Genomic DNA, 18,038 nt, shown 5'->3' on the forward strand with positions numbered 1-18,038 from the left:
ACAGACATCGGGTGCCTGGGTCACAGACACAACCTCGCCCAGTTCCTGTACAAAAGACCGTGAGCCTGAATGCCTGCGTAAACCCAATGCCACCCGTCCCGTGTCGCCGAGGCGATACGGCCGGAGGAGGAGATCAACGCCTTCTCTGCCAGAACTATGCCGGTTCTGCCAAAAAGCACAACGAACGATTAGAACCCCCACCCACCCCCGTTACAGTCAATACGGCAAGAATCATTCTTTGACATTTCTAAACACACGACATCATCCATCTCGAGAGCACAAGTCAACAGGGCGGGACAAGTAATTCGAGCTGCACAATGGGGAAATGCGAAGGCAATTTCACTTTTAAGAACCTAAGAAATAGGAGCAGGAGTCGGCCATTCGGCCCCTCGAGCCTGCTCTGCCATTCAATGAGATCACGGCTGATCATCGACCTCAACCCCACTTTCCCGCCCGACCCCTCGATTCTACCAGACTCCAAAAATCTCTCGATCTCAGCCTTGAATATACTCAACGACTGAGCCTCCACAGCCCTCTGGGGCAGAGAATTCCACAGATTCACCCCCCTCTGAGAGAAGAAATTCCTCCTCATCTCAGTCCTCAATGGCCGACCCCTTATCCTGACCCCTGGTTCTAGACTCCCCAGCCCGGGGGGGGAAACACCCTCCCTGTATCTACCCTGTCAATCCCCCTCAGAATCTCATACAAACAATGCCGGACAGGTAAAGTTTATCTGCTCCATCCAGCCTATCAATGAGTCAATGAGATTCACGTCTCAAATCTTCTAAACGCCAGAGTTTTGAAGCGAAATGCTTCAGTGCTGGTTCAATACAGGACTTGGTCAGTTCAGGACTGCTTAACTCAACGGAGAAAAAAATATGGCATTTAAACCTCTTTCACTGCACTAAATTCACCCCCTCAAACTGTTCCCAGGAGTGCCATTGGCAGCCACATATTACACAAGATCAGAAACAGGAGCAGGAGTCGGCCATTCGGCCCCTCGAGCCTGCTCCGCCATTTAATACCATCATGGCTGATCCCATCATGGACTCAGCTCCACTTCCCCGCCCGCTCCCCATAACCCTTCACTCCCTTATCGCTCAAACATCTGTCTATCTCCACCTTAAATATATTCAATGTCCCGGCCTCCACAGCTCTCTGGGGCAGAGAATTCCACAGATTTACAACCCTCTGAGAAGAAATTTAAGCGGTCACACACACACACACACACACACCACCCCACCTCCCCCCCCCCCCAGCTTTACACTGCACCGAAACCCTCGCGACACGGCAGACAGTGCAACCCCCACACCCACAGGCACATCATACTAACTTCGTGATGGCTTCTTGGTGCAGTGGGAGGTGGGCCGGTAACAAATGGGATCCTGCTTAATCCATTCGGACTGGAGGGCAGTCAGCATGCTTGGGGGCGAGGGCTCCGCTTGGCTGGTGGAGGTGATCACCATCGGAGCAGATTGTCACAGCACTTGGCCGCCAAGGTAGCTTCCCCCGGAGAGGGGCGCGGAAAGTCGGCAAAATCCCGGTTTGCCCTCAGGAGCGACGACGAGAGAGAGAGAGAGAGGTTCTGCGGGAGGGTGCCCAGGATCCAGAGGGCACCACGTACCCCCCGGGGAGATGGGGCAACCCGAGGTGGAGTCGTTGAAAATTAGCCGGTAGGTCCTGTACCGCTTGCCCGAGCCGACTCCGAGAGGTGCTGGTGATGGTGGCAGCAATATCTGAATGTCGGCAAGGCCACGAAGGTGAAATCTGAGAGCAACCAAACGTCCGCAGAGATACCACAGGTAAATAAATAGTTAGCGTGTGTGTGTGTTTGTATGTATATATCCGTCAGCAGCTTGTCCAGAAGTAAATCACACAGCCACGTACATCTGACACGTACTCCCCAAAAGAACAAAATCCACTGAGAATCTGCCCCGAAGTCAAACTTCCAAGTATCCCACAGACTTCGATCTGGAACAGGATTCCCCAACAGGTGAATTCTTCAGCTGCGGGCTGGTGGAGTGACCTTGTGGGAGGCGAGGTTACAGTTTATACACAGTGTATATCGCACAGACAGACACACACACACACACACACACAGGGGTAAGGTTTCTGCAGGCAACTCGGAAAGAGAAAGGAGACAAGACAGGCCGGCCTCCCACAGGCTGGCTATCACAGCGATGTCCTCAGATCTTCCTGTCGCTCCAACGCCGGGTGTGTCTGTGTGTGTGTATATATATATATATATATAAATTGCTGTTTTAATTGGACACCGGCACACGTTTAAATAGCCTTCCTGTCGGGTTATAAATACATCTCGTTCATGTGACTGATGCCAGCTTCCTTCTCTCCAAGTGTTGTCGACGCTTTCTTAGAGAAAACCCCTTTTCGCCCCCACCCCACCCCAAGAATAAAACAGACAAACAAACGTTCAAACTGCTCGGTGTCTCGTTCTTCCCCCGCCGCTCAAAGACAGGATGAAATATCAAGTTCATACACACAGAGTTTTGCTTACAGCTGCATTTCAAAAGACAAGGCCTTCTGTGCTGGTGCCAAGCTCTTCCTGGTATGAGAGAGAGAGAGAGAGAGACACACACACAGCGAGAGAGACTATTCTGCTTTTAGTTCGTGGCTCGTTGTCCGACCTGCTCTTGGGGTGAGCCGGGGCGAGACAGAGGTCGATGTCCCCAGTAAATCTCTACCCCCACAAGATTAGAGTTCCAGGGGGCTAACTGATTCGATGCCGAGTCTTGGGGGAGGGGGGGGGGGGGGGGGAAACTAAAGTTCCCGGCCGCTGAGGAGGCAATTGACAGTCGATTACACAAACACACACACACACACAGCCTTCAGACCGCAGCTGAATCCCCCCCCCCCGACAAAGGAATAACGTTGGGGCTGAAAGTTTTGCAGAGGACTGTGGCTCCCAGCCTGGCTTGCAGTTAAATCAGCCTTTTGGAGGGTGCTTGGTCCCAGAAGCTGTTCTCCTCTGTGCATTTCTGCTCCCCTCGCTTTTCTCCCACCCACATCGCCCCGGATTGTGTGTGTGTGGGGGGGGGAGGTGTGTGTGTGCTGGGGGTTCCCACCAAACCTCCTGGCTGGATCAGGATGTCCTTCCCTCGATGTGAAGCTAGATCAGTCTCAGGGCAGGGTCGTTTCTGCAGCTCCTTGTTTTCTGAGCCCAGTCTCTCTGCAGCAAAGGGCTCGCTCTCTCTCTCTCTCTCTCTCTCTGCACCTCCTCTGCCCTGGGTGGCTGGCTGCGACGCTTGTTAATTTTCCGGCTTGCAGTCGAGCAGTTTCCCCCGTCTGGCTGCTGGGGGAATGCGATACATTTGCTGAATGTGTGTTATCAGGCTCTTGCAATAAAGCCAGCCCCGGGAGGGGCTTGAAGTCTTGCTGTAATCCAACAGACTGGGGAGGGCAATGCAGACACAGAGCAGCTGAAGAAACCCCCAGTCCTGTGTCCACACCCTGAGCTGAGACGATGCAAAGCCAAAGTGAGAAGGGATGGGGAGAGGGTGTTGGTAAATGAGGGAGAGGGGGAGCTGTGCCACACACCTTTTTGCGAGTGGAAATCACAGCGTGGCATTGTATTTAAGTGGGACAGGGAGAGAGGGGAGGAGGTTCAATGCACGCCCCAGGTTTGTGCAGCCCCTGATCTCCCCTGGCTCTCTCTCTCTCCACCCACCCCTCCTGTCCCGGAATGGACCGCTCCATCTTCACCAGCTCCATTTATAGTAACGAGCAGGCGGTAAATTTAGCACCCAGGCTCGCCCCCGGGCCTGGAGCGCGTGCACGAGGGTCTCCTCCACCGCCCCCCCCCTCCCCCCTCCCCTCCCCTCCCCTCCACCCCAAGGGCACAGCAAAGGCAGGTCAGGGTTAAACCCCCACCCCCCAGGTCATTTTATTAGTAATCACTGTTGCAGGATCCGAGCAGGGACCTCTCTCTCTCTCTCTCTCTCAAAACACCTGCCAATTATTTCCAGGCCAGCATTTATTGCCCATCGCCTGGAGAAGGTGGCGCTGAGCCGCCTTACAGGAGCGAGGCGCTCGCTAGGTTGAGTCGCCGGGGTAGTTGACGTAAGGTCGGCCGTTCGGCCCCTCCAGCCCGCTCCGCCATTCAATGAGATCACGGCCGACCTGATCTGGAAGCGTCGACTGCGTTGCTGCGGGTCTGGAGTCACATATCGGCCAGACCGGGTAAGGGCGGCAGATTTCCTTCCGTTTGCTCCCCACACACACACCGATAATACCCCGATAATCACACATACACACACCGATAATCACACATACACACACCGATAATCACACATACACACACCGATAATACCCCGATAATCACACACACACACCGATAATACCCCGATAATCACACACACACACACCGATAATACCCCGATAATCACACACACACACACCGATAATACCCCGATAATCACACACACCGATAATCACACATACACACACCGATAATCACACATACACACACCGATAATACCCTGATAATCACACACACACACACCGATAATCACACATACACACACCGATAATACCCCGATAATCACACACACACACCGATAATACCCCGATAATCACACATACACACACCGATAATACCCCGATAATCACACACACCGATAATCACACATACACACACCGATAATACCCCGATAATCACACACACACACACACCGATAATCACACATACACACATCGATAATCACACATACACACACCGATAATACCCCGATAATCACACACACACACACCGATAATCACACACACACACACCGATAATCACACATACACACACCGATAATACCCCGATAATCACACACACACACATCGATAATCACACATACACACACCGATAATACCCCAATAATCACACATACACACACCGATAATACCCCGATAATCACACACACACACACCAATAATACCCCAATAATCACACATACACACACCGATAATACCCCGATAATCACACACACACACACACCGATAATACCCCGATAATCACACACACACACACCGATAATACCCCAATAATCACACATACACACACCGATAATACCCCGATAATCACACACACACACACACCGATAATACCCCAATAATCACACATACACACACCGATAATACCCCGATAATCACACACACACACACACCGATAATACCCCGATAATCACACACACACACACCGATAATACCCCAATAATCACACATACACACACCGATAATACCCCGATAATCACACACACACACACACCGATAATACCCCGATAATCACACACACACACACCGATAATACCCCGATAATCACACACACACACACCGATAATACCCCGATAATCACACACACACACCGATAATCACACATACACACACCGATAATACCCCGATAATCACACACACACACACACCGATAATCACACATACACACACCGATAATACCCCCGATAATCACACACACACACACACACCGATAATCACACATACACACACCGATAATACCCTGATAATCACACACACACACACTGATAATCACACATACACACACCGATAATACCCCGATAATCACACACACACACCAATAATACCCCGATAATCACACACACACACACCGATAATACCCCGATAATCACACACACACACCGATAATCACACATACACACACCGATAATACCCCGATAATCACACACACACACACCGATAATCACACATACACACACCGATAATACCCCCGATAATCACACACACACACACACCGATAATCACACATACACACACCGATAATACCCCGATAATCACACACACCGATAATACCCCGATAATCACACACACACACACCGATAATCACACATACACACACCGATAATACCCCGATAATCACACACACACACACCGATAATCACACATACACACACCGATAATACCCCCGATAATCACACACACACACACCGATAACACCCCCGATAATCACACACACACCGATAATACCCCCGATAATCACACACACACACACCGATAACACCCCCGATAATCACACACACACACCGATAATCACACACACACACACAGATAACACCCCCGATAATCACACACACACACAGATAATCACACACACACACACACACAGATAACACACCCGATAATCACACATACACACACCGATAATACCCCCGATAATCACACACACACACCGATAATCACACACACACAGATAACACACCCGATAATCACACACACACCGATAACACCCCCGATAATCACACACACACACACAGATAACACCCCTGATAATCACACACACACACCGATAATCACACACACAAACACAGATAACACCCCCGATAATCACACACACACACACCGATAATCACACACACACCGATAATACCCCGATAATCACACACACACACAGATAATACCCCTGATAATCACACACACACCGATAATACCCCGATAATCACACACACACACAGATAATACCCCCGATAATCACACATACACACACTGATAATACCCCCGATAATCACACACACACCGATAATACCCCGATAATCACACACACACACCGATAATACCCCGATAATCACACACACACACACCGATAATACCCCGATAATCACACATACACACACCGATAATACCCCGATAATCACACATACACACACCGATAATACCCCGATAATCACACATACACACATCGATAATACCCCGATAATCACACACCGATATTATCCCGATAATCACACACACCGATAATACCCCGATAATCACACACACACCGATAATACCCCGATAATCACACACACACACACACCGATAATCACACATACACACACCAATAATACCCCCGATAATCACACACACACACACTGATAACACCCCCGATAATCACACACACACACAGATAACACCCCCGATAATCACACACACACACCGATAATCACACACACACACCGATAATCACACACACACACCGATAATACCCCCGATAATCACACATACACACACCGATAACACCCCCGATAATCACACACACACACCGATAATACCCCCGATAATCACACATACACACACCGATAATACCCCCGATAATCACACACACACACAGATAACACCCCCGATAATCACACACACACACCGATAATACCCCGATAATCACACACACACCGATAATACCCCGATAATCATACACACACACACAGATAACACCCTCGATAATCACACACACACACCGATAACACCCCCGATAATCACACACACACACTGATAATCACACACACACCGATAATACCCCGATAATCACACACACACACAGATAATACCCCAATAAACTCTCACACACACACCGATAATACCCCGATAATCACACACACACACACACCGATAATACCCCGATAATCACACACACACACACCGATAATAACCCGATAATCACACACACACACCGATAATCACACACACCGATAATACCCCGATAATCACGCACACATACCGATAATACCCCGATAATCACACACAAACACACCGATAATACCCCCGATAATCACACACACACACCGATAATACCCCGATAATCACACACACACCGATAATAACCCGATAATCACACACACACACAGATAATACCCCGATAATCACACACACCGATAATACCCCGATAATCACACACACCCCGATAATACCCTGATAATCACACACACACACACCGATAATACCCCGATAATCACACACACACACACCGATAATACCCCCGATAATCACACACACCGATAATCACACACACACACACACCGATAATACCCCGATAATCACACACACACCGATAATACTCCGATAATCACACACACCGATAATACCCCGATAATCACACACACACCGATAATCACACACACACACACACCGATAATACCCCGATAATCACACACACACACATCGATAATACCCCGATAATCACACACACACCGATAATACCCCGATAATCACACACACACACCGATAATACCCCGATAATCACACACACACACCGATAATACCCCGATAATCACACACACACACACCGATAATACCCCGATAATCACACACACATCGATAATACCCCGATAATCACACACACACACACCGATAATACCCCGATAATCACACACACACACCGATAATACCCCGATAATCACACACACACACCGATAATACCCCGATAATCACACACACACACATCGATAATACCCCCGATAATCACACACACACACACCGATAATCACACACACACACATCGATAATACCCCCGATAATCACACACACACACACCGATAATCACACACACACACACACCGATAAGACCCCGATAATCACACACACACCGATAATACTCCGATAATCACACACACCGATAATACCCCGATAATCACACACTCACCGATAATACCCCGATAATCACACACACACACATCGATAATACCCCGATAATCACACACACACCGATAATACCCCGATAATCACACACACACACACCGATAATACCCCGATAATCACACACACACCGATAATACCCCGATAATCACACACACACACATCGATAATACCCCCGATAATCACACACACACCGATAATCACACACACACACATCGATAATACCCCGATAATCACACACACACTCACCGATAATACCCCGATAATCACACACACACATCGATAATACCCCCGATAATCACACACACACACACCGATAATCACACACACACACATCGATAATACCCCCGATAATCACACACACACACACCGATAATACCCCGATAATCACACACACACACACCGATAATACCCCCGATAATCACACACACACACACCGATAATCACACACACACACACACAGATAATACCCCGATAATCTCACACACACACACACACACCGATAATACCCCCGATAATCACACACACACAGATAATACCCCGATAATCACACACACACACACCGATAATACCCCCTCTTTCTCAGAGCTGGCACAGGATCGATGTGCCGAATACAAACATAAGAATTAGGAGCATGAGTGGGACATTCAGCCCCTCACGCCTGCTCCGCCATTCAATAAGATCGTGGCTGATTTACACTTCTGGGAAGTGCCGTGGGAGGTTTGACGACATTGTATGGGTAATCGCGGGGAATTCTAGATTTATCGCTCTTTCCCCCACAGCCTGGCACATTTTTCCCTTTCAAGTATTGATCCATTTCCACTTTTGAAAGTCACTATTGAATCTGCTTCCACCGCCCTTTCAGGCAGTGTGTTCCCGATCACCTCGAGGAAATACTGACGACATTCAAACATTTTAAACCAACTCATGTGAAGGGGACGGGACAGAGGTAACCGTTCCAGGTCTTTACCTGGCACATGCAGTGTCGGGCTTGGTTGTTAAGGACACTGCGGGGTTAACAAGCTTTGTGCACCACCCACCCAACCGTCCTCCAAAAACAGGAGCCGCAACTTTGCATTCTAAATGTTCTCCGCAGAGAACATCTTTGCCAGGAACACACTGAAATTCATTCCAGCACCACAAGCCTGTCGCCTTCAAACACAGAGTACAACTTGTGGGTTCAAGGTGACTCAAACAGCAAACAATTATTCCGGCCACTCTCCCCACTGTTACAATCAGTTATACAGTCTGCCGCTCCAGTCTCCTCCTGATCTCACTGGCAGCAACACGCCGTTCCAGTGACCAAACCTCACGCCAGCAGAGATAGTGAATGTGGGCTCAATGCCTGCCTATCGTGGGCAGTTCAAACAGTCACAGCAACAAGAGAAAGGCCATTCAGCCCCTCGAGCCTGCTACACAGGAACAGGAGTGGGCCATTCAGCCCCTCGAGCCTGTTACACAGGAACAGGAGGAGGCCCATTCAGCCCCTCGAGCCTGTTACACAGGAACAGGAGGAGGCCCATTCAGCCCCTCGAGCCTGTTACACAGGAACAGGAGGAGGCCCATTCAGCCCCTCGAGCCTGTTACACAGGAACAGGAGGTGGCCCATTCAGCCCCTCGAGCCTGTTACACAGGAACAGGAGGCCCATTCAGCCCCTCGAGCCTGTTACACAGGAACAGGAGGAGGCCCATTCAGCCCCTCGAGCCTGTTACACAGGAACAGGAGGAGGTCCATTCAGCCCCTCGAGCCTGTTACACAGGAACAGGAGGAGGCCCATTCAGACCCTCGAGCCTGTTACACAGGAACAGGAGGAGGCCCATTCAGACCCTCGAGCCTGCTCCGTCATTCAATAAGATCACGGCTGAACTTCTGCCTCAACTCCACTTTCCCACCCAGTCCCCATATCCCTTGTCCTGGACGTCTACCCAGAGTGTTGCACACCGCCACCACACCCCATCCCCGTCACAGACACAACAACAATCACTTCTATTTATATAGCACCTTTAATGTAGTGCAACATCCCAAGGCTTCAGAAGAGTATTATGTGATAAACATTTGACCACCGAGCCACATAAGTAGAAATTAGGGACAGGCGACCTAAAGCTGGACCACAGAGGTGGGTTTTAAGGAGCGTCTTGAAGGAGGAGAGAGAGGCGGAGAGGTTTAGGGAGGGAGTTCCAGAGCTTGGGGCCCAGGCAGCTGAAGGCACGGCCACCGATGGTGGAGCGATGGGAATCGGGGGATGCTCAGGAGGGCAGAATTAGAGGAGTGCAGAGATCTCGGGGGGGGGGGGGAAGGTTACAGAGATAGCGAGGGGTGTAGGGGCTGGAGGAGGTCACAGAGATAGGGAGGGGTGTAGGGGCTGGAGGAGGTCACAGAGATAGGGAGGGGTGTAGGGGCTGGAGGGGGTTACAGAGATAGGGAGGGGTGTAGGGGCTGGAGGGGGTTACAGAGATAGGGAGGGGTGTAGGGGCTGGAGGGGGTTACAGAGATAGGGAGGGGTGTAGGGGCTGGAGGGGGTTACAGAGATAGGGAGGGGTGTAGGGGCTGGAGGAGGTTACAGAGATAGGGAGGGGTGTAGGGGCTGGAGGAGGTTACAGAGATAGGGAGGGGTGTAGGGGCTGGAGGAGGTTACAGAGATAGGGAGGGGTGTAGGGGCTGGAGGAGGTTACAGAGATAGGGAGGGGTGTAGGGGCTGGAGGAGGTCACAGAGATGGGGGGGGAGGGGGGGGGGGCGGTGAGGGAGGGATTTGAAAACAAAGATGAGAATTTTGAAATCGAGGCGTTGCTTAACCGGGAGCCAATGTAGGTCAGTGAGCACAGGGGGTGATGGGTGAGTGGGACTGGGTGTGAGTTAGGACACGGGGGCAGTGAGCACAGGGGGTGATGGGTGAGTGGGACTGGGTGTGAGTTAGGACACGGGGGCAGTGAGCACAGGGGGTGATGGGTGAGTGGGACTGGGTGTGAGTTAGGACACGGGGGCAGTGAGCACAGGGGGTGATGGGTGAGTGGGACTCGGTGTGAGTTAGGACACTGGGGAGTGAGCACAGGGGGTGATGGGTGAGTGGGACTCGGTGCGAGTTAGGACACGGGGCAGTGAGCACAGGGGGTGATGGGTGAGTGGGACTGGGTGCGAGTTAGGACACGGGGCAGTGAGCACAGGGGGTGATGGGTGAGTGGGACTGGGTGTGAGTTAGGACACGGGGCAGTGAGCACAGGGGGTGATGGGTGAGTGGGACTCGGTGCGAGTTAGGACACGGGGCAGTGAGCACAGGGGGTGATGGGTGAGTGGGACTGGGTGCGAGTTAGGACACGGTGCAGTGAGCACAGGGGGTGATGGGTGAGTGGGACTGGGTGCGAGTTAGGACACGGGGCAGTGAGCACAGGGGGTGATGGGTGAGTGGGACTGGGTGTGAGTTAGGACACGGGGTCAGTGAGCACAGGGGGTGATGGGTGAGTGGGACTGGGTGCGAGTTAGGACACGGGGCAGTGAGCACAGGGGGTGATGTGTGAGTGGGACTGGGTGTGAGTTAGGACACAGGGTCAGTGAGCACAGGGGGTGATGGGTGAGTGGGACTCGGTGCGAGTTAGGACACGGGGCAGGAGCACAGGGGGTGATGGGTGAGTGGGACTGGGTGTGAGTTAGGACACGGGGAAGTGAGCACAGGGGGTGATGGGTGAGTGGGATTGGGTGTGAGTTAGGACACAGGGTCAGTGAGCACAGGGGGTGATGGGTGAGTGGGACTGGGTGTGAGTTCGGACACGGGGGCAGTGAGCACAGGGGGTGATGGGTGAGTGGGACTGGGTGTGAGTTAGGACACGGGGTCAGTGAGCACAGAGGGTGATGGGTGAGCGGGACCGGGTGTGAGTTAGGACACGGGGCAGTGAGCACAGGGGGTGATGGGTGAGTGGGACTGGGTGCGAGTTAGGACACGGGGCAGTGAGCACAGGGGGTGATGGGTGAGCGGGACTGGGTGTGAGTTAGGACACGGGGCAGTGAGCACAGGGGGTGATGGGTGAGTGGGACTCGGTGCGAGTTAGGACACGGGGTCAGTGAGCACAGGGGGTGATGGGTGAGTGGGACTGGGTGCGAGTTAGGACACGGGGCACAGGGGGTGATGGGTGAGTGGGACTGAGTGTGAGTTAGGACACGGGGCAGTGAGCACAGGGGGTGATGGGTGAGTGGGACTGGGTGTGAGTTAGGACACGGGTCAGTGAGCACAGGGGGTGATGGGTGAGCGGGACTCGGTGCGAGTTAGGACACGGGGCACAGGGGGTGATGGGTGAGTGGGACTAGGTGTGAGTTAGGACACGGGGTCAGTGAGCACAGGGGGTGATGGGTGAGTGGGACTGGGTGTGAGTTAGGACACGGGGCAGTGAGCACAGGGGGTGATGGGTGAGTGGGACTCGGTGCGAGTTAGGACACGGGGCACAGGGGGTGATGGGTGAGCGGGACTCGGTGCGAGTTAGGACACGGGGCACAGGGGGTGATGGGTGAGCGGGACTCGGTGCGAGTTAGGACAACCTCTAGTTTACGTAGTTACACTGTGACCAGGAGCAGGAATCTCCGCATCCCAAACCCAGGAGCGCGGAGTCGAGTGCAGTGTTGTCCACTGCCCCCTCCCGTTGACAGGGGTATGGGTCCAACTGGCTCAGTATTTTTCAAGCAACACAGGGGAAGCTGGAGATGAAGCTATATTGAGTCTGTGACACATGACCTGCCAAATGATCAGTGGGTTGAAGTCTAAAGATTAAACACTTGGTGAATCACCAGGCCACGAGCATCACTGGGGCTGAGCTCAAGAGGCAACGTGTCAGGTATTAGTAAGGCACCGTGTGTGTATAGATGAGTCAGAAGGTTGTGGGTTCAAGTACCTCTCTCCAGGGACTTGAGCACATAAATCTAGGCTGACACTCCAATGCAATGCTGAGGGAGCCACGCACTGTCGGAGGGGCAGTACTGAGGGAGTGCCGCACTGTCAGAGGGGCAGTACTGAGGGAGTGCCGTACTGTCAGAGGGGCGGTACTGAGGGAGAGCCGCACTGTTGGAGGGGCAGTACTGAGGGAGCGTCGCACTGTCGGAGGGGCAGTACTGAGGGAGCGCTGCACTGTCAGAGGGGCAGTACTGAGGGAGCGCCGCACTGTCAGAGGGGCAGTACTGAGGGAGCGCTGCACTGTCGGAGGGGCAGTACTGAGGGAGTGCCGCACTGTCAGAGGGGCAGTACTGAGGGAGCGCCGCACTGTCAGAGGGGCAGTACTGAGGGAGCGCCGCACTGTCAGAGTGGCAGTACTGAGGGAGCGCTGCACTGTCGGAGGGGCAGCACTGAGGGAGCGCCGCACTGTCAGAGGGGCAGTACTGAGGGAGTGCCGCACTGTCAGAGGGGCAGTACTGAGGGAGCCCCGCACTGTCAGAGTGGCAGTACTGAGGGAGCGCTGCACTGTCGGAGGGGCAGCACTGAGGGAGTGCCGCACTGTCGGAGGGGCAGTAACTGAGGGAGTGCCGCACTGTCAGAGGGGCAGTACTGAGGGAGCCCCGCACTGTCAGAGGGGCAGTACTGAGGGAGCCCCGCACTGTCAGAGGAGCAGTACTGAGTGAGCGCCGCACTGTCGGAGGGGCGGTACTGAGGGAGTGCCGCACTGTCGGAGGGTCAGTACTGAGGGAGCGCAGCACTGTCGGAGGGGCAGTACTGAGGGAGCCCCACACTGTCGGAGGGGCAGTACTGAGGGAGCGCCGCACAGTTGGAGGTGCCATCTTTAAGGATGAGATGTTAAACCGAGGCCCCGTCTGCTCTTTGGAAGAAGAGCAGGGGGAGTTCTCCCCGGTGTCCTGGGGCCAATATTTATCCCTCAACCAACATCACTGAAACAGATGATCTGGGTCATTATCACAGGGCTGTGTGCGGGAGCTTGCTGTGCCCACATTACAACAGTGAGCACACTCCAAAAAGTTTCTGTGCGCCCCTCGCCCCCCTTCTCCGTCGGGAGGGAAGTAATGCAGGAATACCTGCCCCGGTTATCTCCCTGAGGCTGCGCTGAGAAAAGCAATCTAAAAATAAGTGGGAGGGAGGCAGAGAAAGCAACTCGGGCAGTGCAGGGAGCTGGTACACGACGGAGGGGGAGGAACTGGTTCATCATTTCCCCTCGAGCCCTTCAGACGGGGGCCCGTGTGTCGTGCAGAAGAATGCCGGTCTGTGTCGAGCAGTCGCTGAGATCAGGTCAGCCAGTGCTGGAGGCATCCCCAGGCACAGCAGTCCTAACCTGCTGCCGTTGCCCCGTGTGTTGGGCATCTAAACCCCCGTCCCCTCCCCTCACTGCATCCCTGCTGCCCAGCAAAGTTACAATTAAAAGCCCGACTGTCGCCACAAACGGTGCAAGGGTATTTTAGAATGATACCCCGTCGCTGCATTGTCGGAACAAGTCCCAGTGGGGGGCACAGTGAGGATTAGGAGCAGGAGTCGGCCATTCGGCCCCTCGAGCCTGCTCCGCCATTCAATGAGATCACGGCTGATCATCCACCTCAACTCCACTTCCCCGCCCGCTCCCCATATCCCTCGCTTCCCTTAATATCCAAAAATCAATCGATCGATCTCAGCCTTGACTATACTCGAAAACTGAGTCTCCACAGCTCTCTGGGGCAGAGAGTTCCACAGATTCACCACCCTGCCAGTGAAAGATTCTCGCCCCCCCCCTCCCTATCTCTGTAACCCCCTCCGGCCCCTACACCCCTCCCTATCTCTGTAACCCCCTCCGGCCCCTACACACCTCCCTATCTCTGTAACCCCCTCCAGCCCCTACACCCCTCCCTATCTCTGTAACCCCCTCCGGCCCCTACACTCCTCCCTATCTCTGTAACCCCCTCCAGCCCCTTACACCCCTCCCTATCTCTGTAACCTCCTCCATCCTCTACACCCCTCCCTATCTCTGTAACCTCCTCCAGCCCCTACACCTCTCCCTATCTCTGTAACCTCCTCCATCCTCTACACCCCTCCCTATCTCTGTAACCTCCTCCAGCCCCTACACCACTCCCCATCTCTGTAACCCCCTCCTGCCCCTACACCCCTCCCTATCTCTGTAACCCCCTCCAGCCCCTACACCCCTCCCTATCTCTGTAACCTCCTCCAGCCCCTACACCCCTCCCTATCTCTGTAACCTCCTCCAGCCCTACACCACTCCCCATCTCTGTAACCCCCTCCAGCCCCTACACCCCTCCCTATCTCTGTAACCCCCTCCAGCCCCTACACCCCTCCAAGATCTCTGCGCTTCTCCAATTCTGGCTTCTTTCCCCATTAACAATTCCCATCGCTCCACCATCGGTGGCCGTGCCTTCAGCTGCCTGGACCCCAAGCTCGGGAACTCCCTCCCTAAACCTCTCCGCCTCTCTCTCCATCCTTCAAGATGCTCTTGACCAAGCTTTTGGTCATGTCCCAATGATTCCCATGTGGCCTGGTGTTGAACTTTGTTGTATAACACACCTCTGAAATGTTCAAAGGCGCTTTGTAAATACAAACTGTCATTGCTGAATAAATTCCTCCTCATCTCAGTCCGAAATGGCCGACCCCTTATCCTGAGACTGTGTGACCCCTGGTTCTAGACTCCCCAGCCCCGGGGGGGGAAACACCCTCCCTGCATCTACCCTGTCAAGCCCCCTCACAATCTGGTGTTTCAATGAGATCACCTCATTCTTGTAAACCCCAGCGAGTGTAATGGGGAAGACAATTGTTATACAGAATCTTCAGCAAAGAACCAGGTCGTTCGGCCCAACTGGTCCGTGCTGGCTGGCGTTTATGCTCCACATGAACCTCCTCCAGTTCTTCACAAATGGCAGAATCATCATAGAAACAGACAATAGGTGCAGGAGTAGGCCATTCGGCCCTTCGAGCCTGCACCACCATTCAATAAGATCATGGCTGATCATTCCCTCAGTACCCCATTCCTGCTTTCTCTCCATACCCCTTGATCCCTTTAGCCGTAAGGGCCACATCCAACTCCCTTTTGAATATATCTAACGAACTGGCCCCAACAACTCTCTGTGGTAGAGAATTCCACAGGTTCACCACTCTCTGGGTGAAGAAGTTTCTCCTCATCTCGGTCCTAAATGGCTTACCCCTTATCCTTAGACTGTGACCCCTGGTTCTGGACTTCCCCAACATCGGGAACATTCTTCCTGCATCTAACCTGTCTAAACCCGTCAGAATTTTATATGTTTCTATGAGATCCCCTCTCATTGTTCTAAATTCCAATGAATATAAGCCTAGTCAATCCAGTCTTTCTTCATATGTCAGTCCTGCCATCCCGGGAATCAGTCTGGTGAACCTTCGCTGCATTCCCTCAATAGCAAGAATGTCCTTCCTCAGATTAGCAGACAAAAACTGAACACAATATTCCAGGTGTGGCCTCACCAAGGCCCTGTACACAGTCATCATAGGCAGTCCCTCGGAATCGAGGAAGACTTGCTTCCACTCTTAACATGAGTCCTTAGGTGACTGAACAGTCCAATACGAAAACCACAGTCCCTGTCACAGGTGGGACAGATAGACGTTGAGGGAAGGGGAGGGTGGGACAGGTTTGCCGCACGCTCCTTCCGCTGCTTGCGCTTGGTTTCTGCACGCTCTCGGCGACGAGACTCGAGGTGCTCAGCGCCTTCTCGGATGCACTTCCTCCACTTAGGGCGGACTGGTCTTTGGCCAGGGACTTGGCCAGATGCTAAGAGGCTGCAGGGTGACTTGGACAGGTTAGGTGAGTGGGCAAATGCATGGCAGATGCAGTATAATGTGGATAAATGTGAGGTTATCCACTTTGGTGGCAAAAACAGGAAGGCAGAATATTATCTGAATGGCGGCAGATTAGGAAAAGGGGAGGTGCAACGAGACCTGGGTGTCATGGTACATCAGTCATTGAAGGTTGGCATGCAGGTACAGCAGGCGGTGAAGAAGGCAAATGGCATGTTGGCCTTCATAGCGAGAGGATTTGAGTATAGGAGCAGGGAGGTGTTGCTACAGTTGTACAGGGTCTTGGTGAGGCCACACCTGGAGTATTGTGTACAGTTTTGGTCTCCTAATCTGAGGAAGGACATTCTTGCTATTGAGGGAGTGCAGCGAAGGTTCACCAGACTGATTCCCGGGATGGCTGGTCTGACATATGAGGAGAGACTGGATCGACTGGGCCTGTATTCACTGGAGTTTAGAAGGATGAGAGGGGATCTCATGGAAACATATAAAATTCTGACGGAACTGGACAGGTTAGATGCAGGAAGAATGTTCCCGATGTTGGGGAAGTCCAGAACCAGGGGTCACAGTCTAAGGATAAGGGGTAAGCCATTTAGGACCGAGATGCGGAGGAACTTCTTCACTCAGAGAGTTGTGAACCTGTGGAATTCTCTACCACAGAAAGTTGTTGAGGCCAATTCACTAAATATATTCAAAAGGGAGTTAGATGTGACCCTTACGACTAAAGGGATCAAGGGGTACGGAGAGAAAGCAGGAAAGGGGTACTGAGGGAATGATCAGCCATGATCTTATTGAATGGTGGTGCAGGCTCGAAGGGCCGAATGGCCTACTCCTGCACCTATTGTCTGTGTTTCTATGCCGCACGCTCCTTCCGCTGCCTGCATTTGCTTCCT

General features: G+C 52.6%; 1 protein-coding gene across 3 annotated transcripts in view; it reads right to left on the reverse strand.

Moving 5' to 3' along the window:
• Window positions 1-3,496, reverse strand: part of LOC139256286 (dual specificity tyrosine-phosphorylation-regulated kinase 1A-like) — a 79,386-nt gene extending 75,890 nt beyond the window's left edge. The window contains exon 1 of one of the 3 annotated variants that reach the window (XM_070874167.1): window positions 1,334-3,496. In XM_070874167.1, coding sequence (XP_070730268.1) covers window positions 1,334-1,466 — 133 coding nt within the window. In that variant the 5' untranslated portion in view covers window positions 1,467-3,496. The remainder of the gene's footprint in view (window positions 1-1,333) is intronic. The other 2 variants (XM_070874169.1, XM_070874170.1) reach the window with 2 other exon arrangements.
• Window positions 3,497-18,038: the final 14,542 nt, after the last annotated feature.

Source organism: Pristiophorus japonicus, unplaced genomic scaffold (genome assembly GCF_044704955.1).
Source record: "Pristiophorus japonicus isolate sPriJap1 unplaced genomic scaffold, sPriJap1.hap1 HAP1_SCAFFOLD_701, whole genome shotgun sequence".
NCBI lineage: Eukaryota > Metazoa > Chordata > Chondrichthyes > Pristiophoridae > Pristiophorus > Pristiophorus japonicus.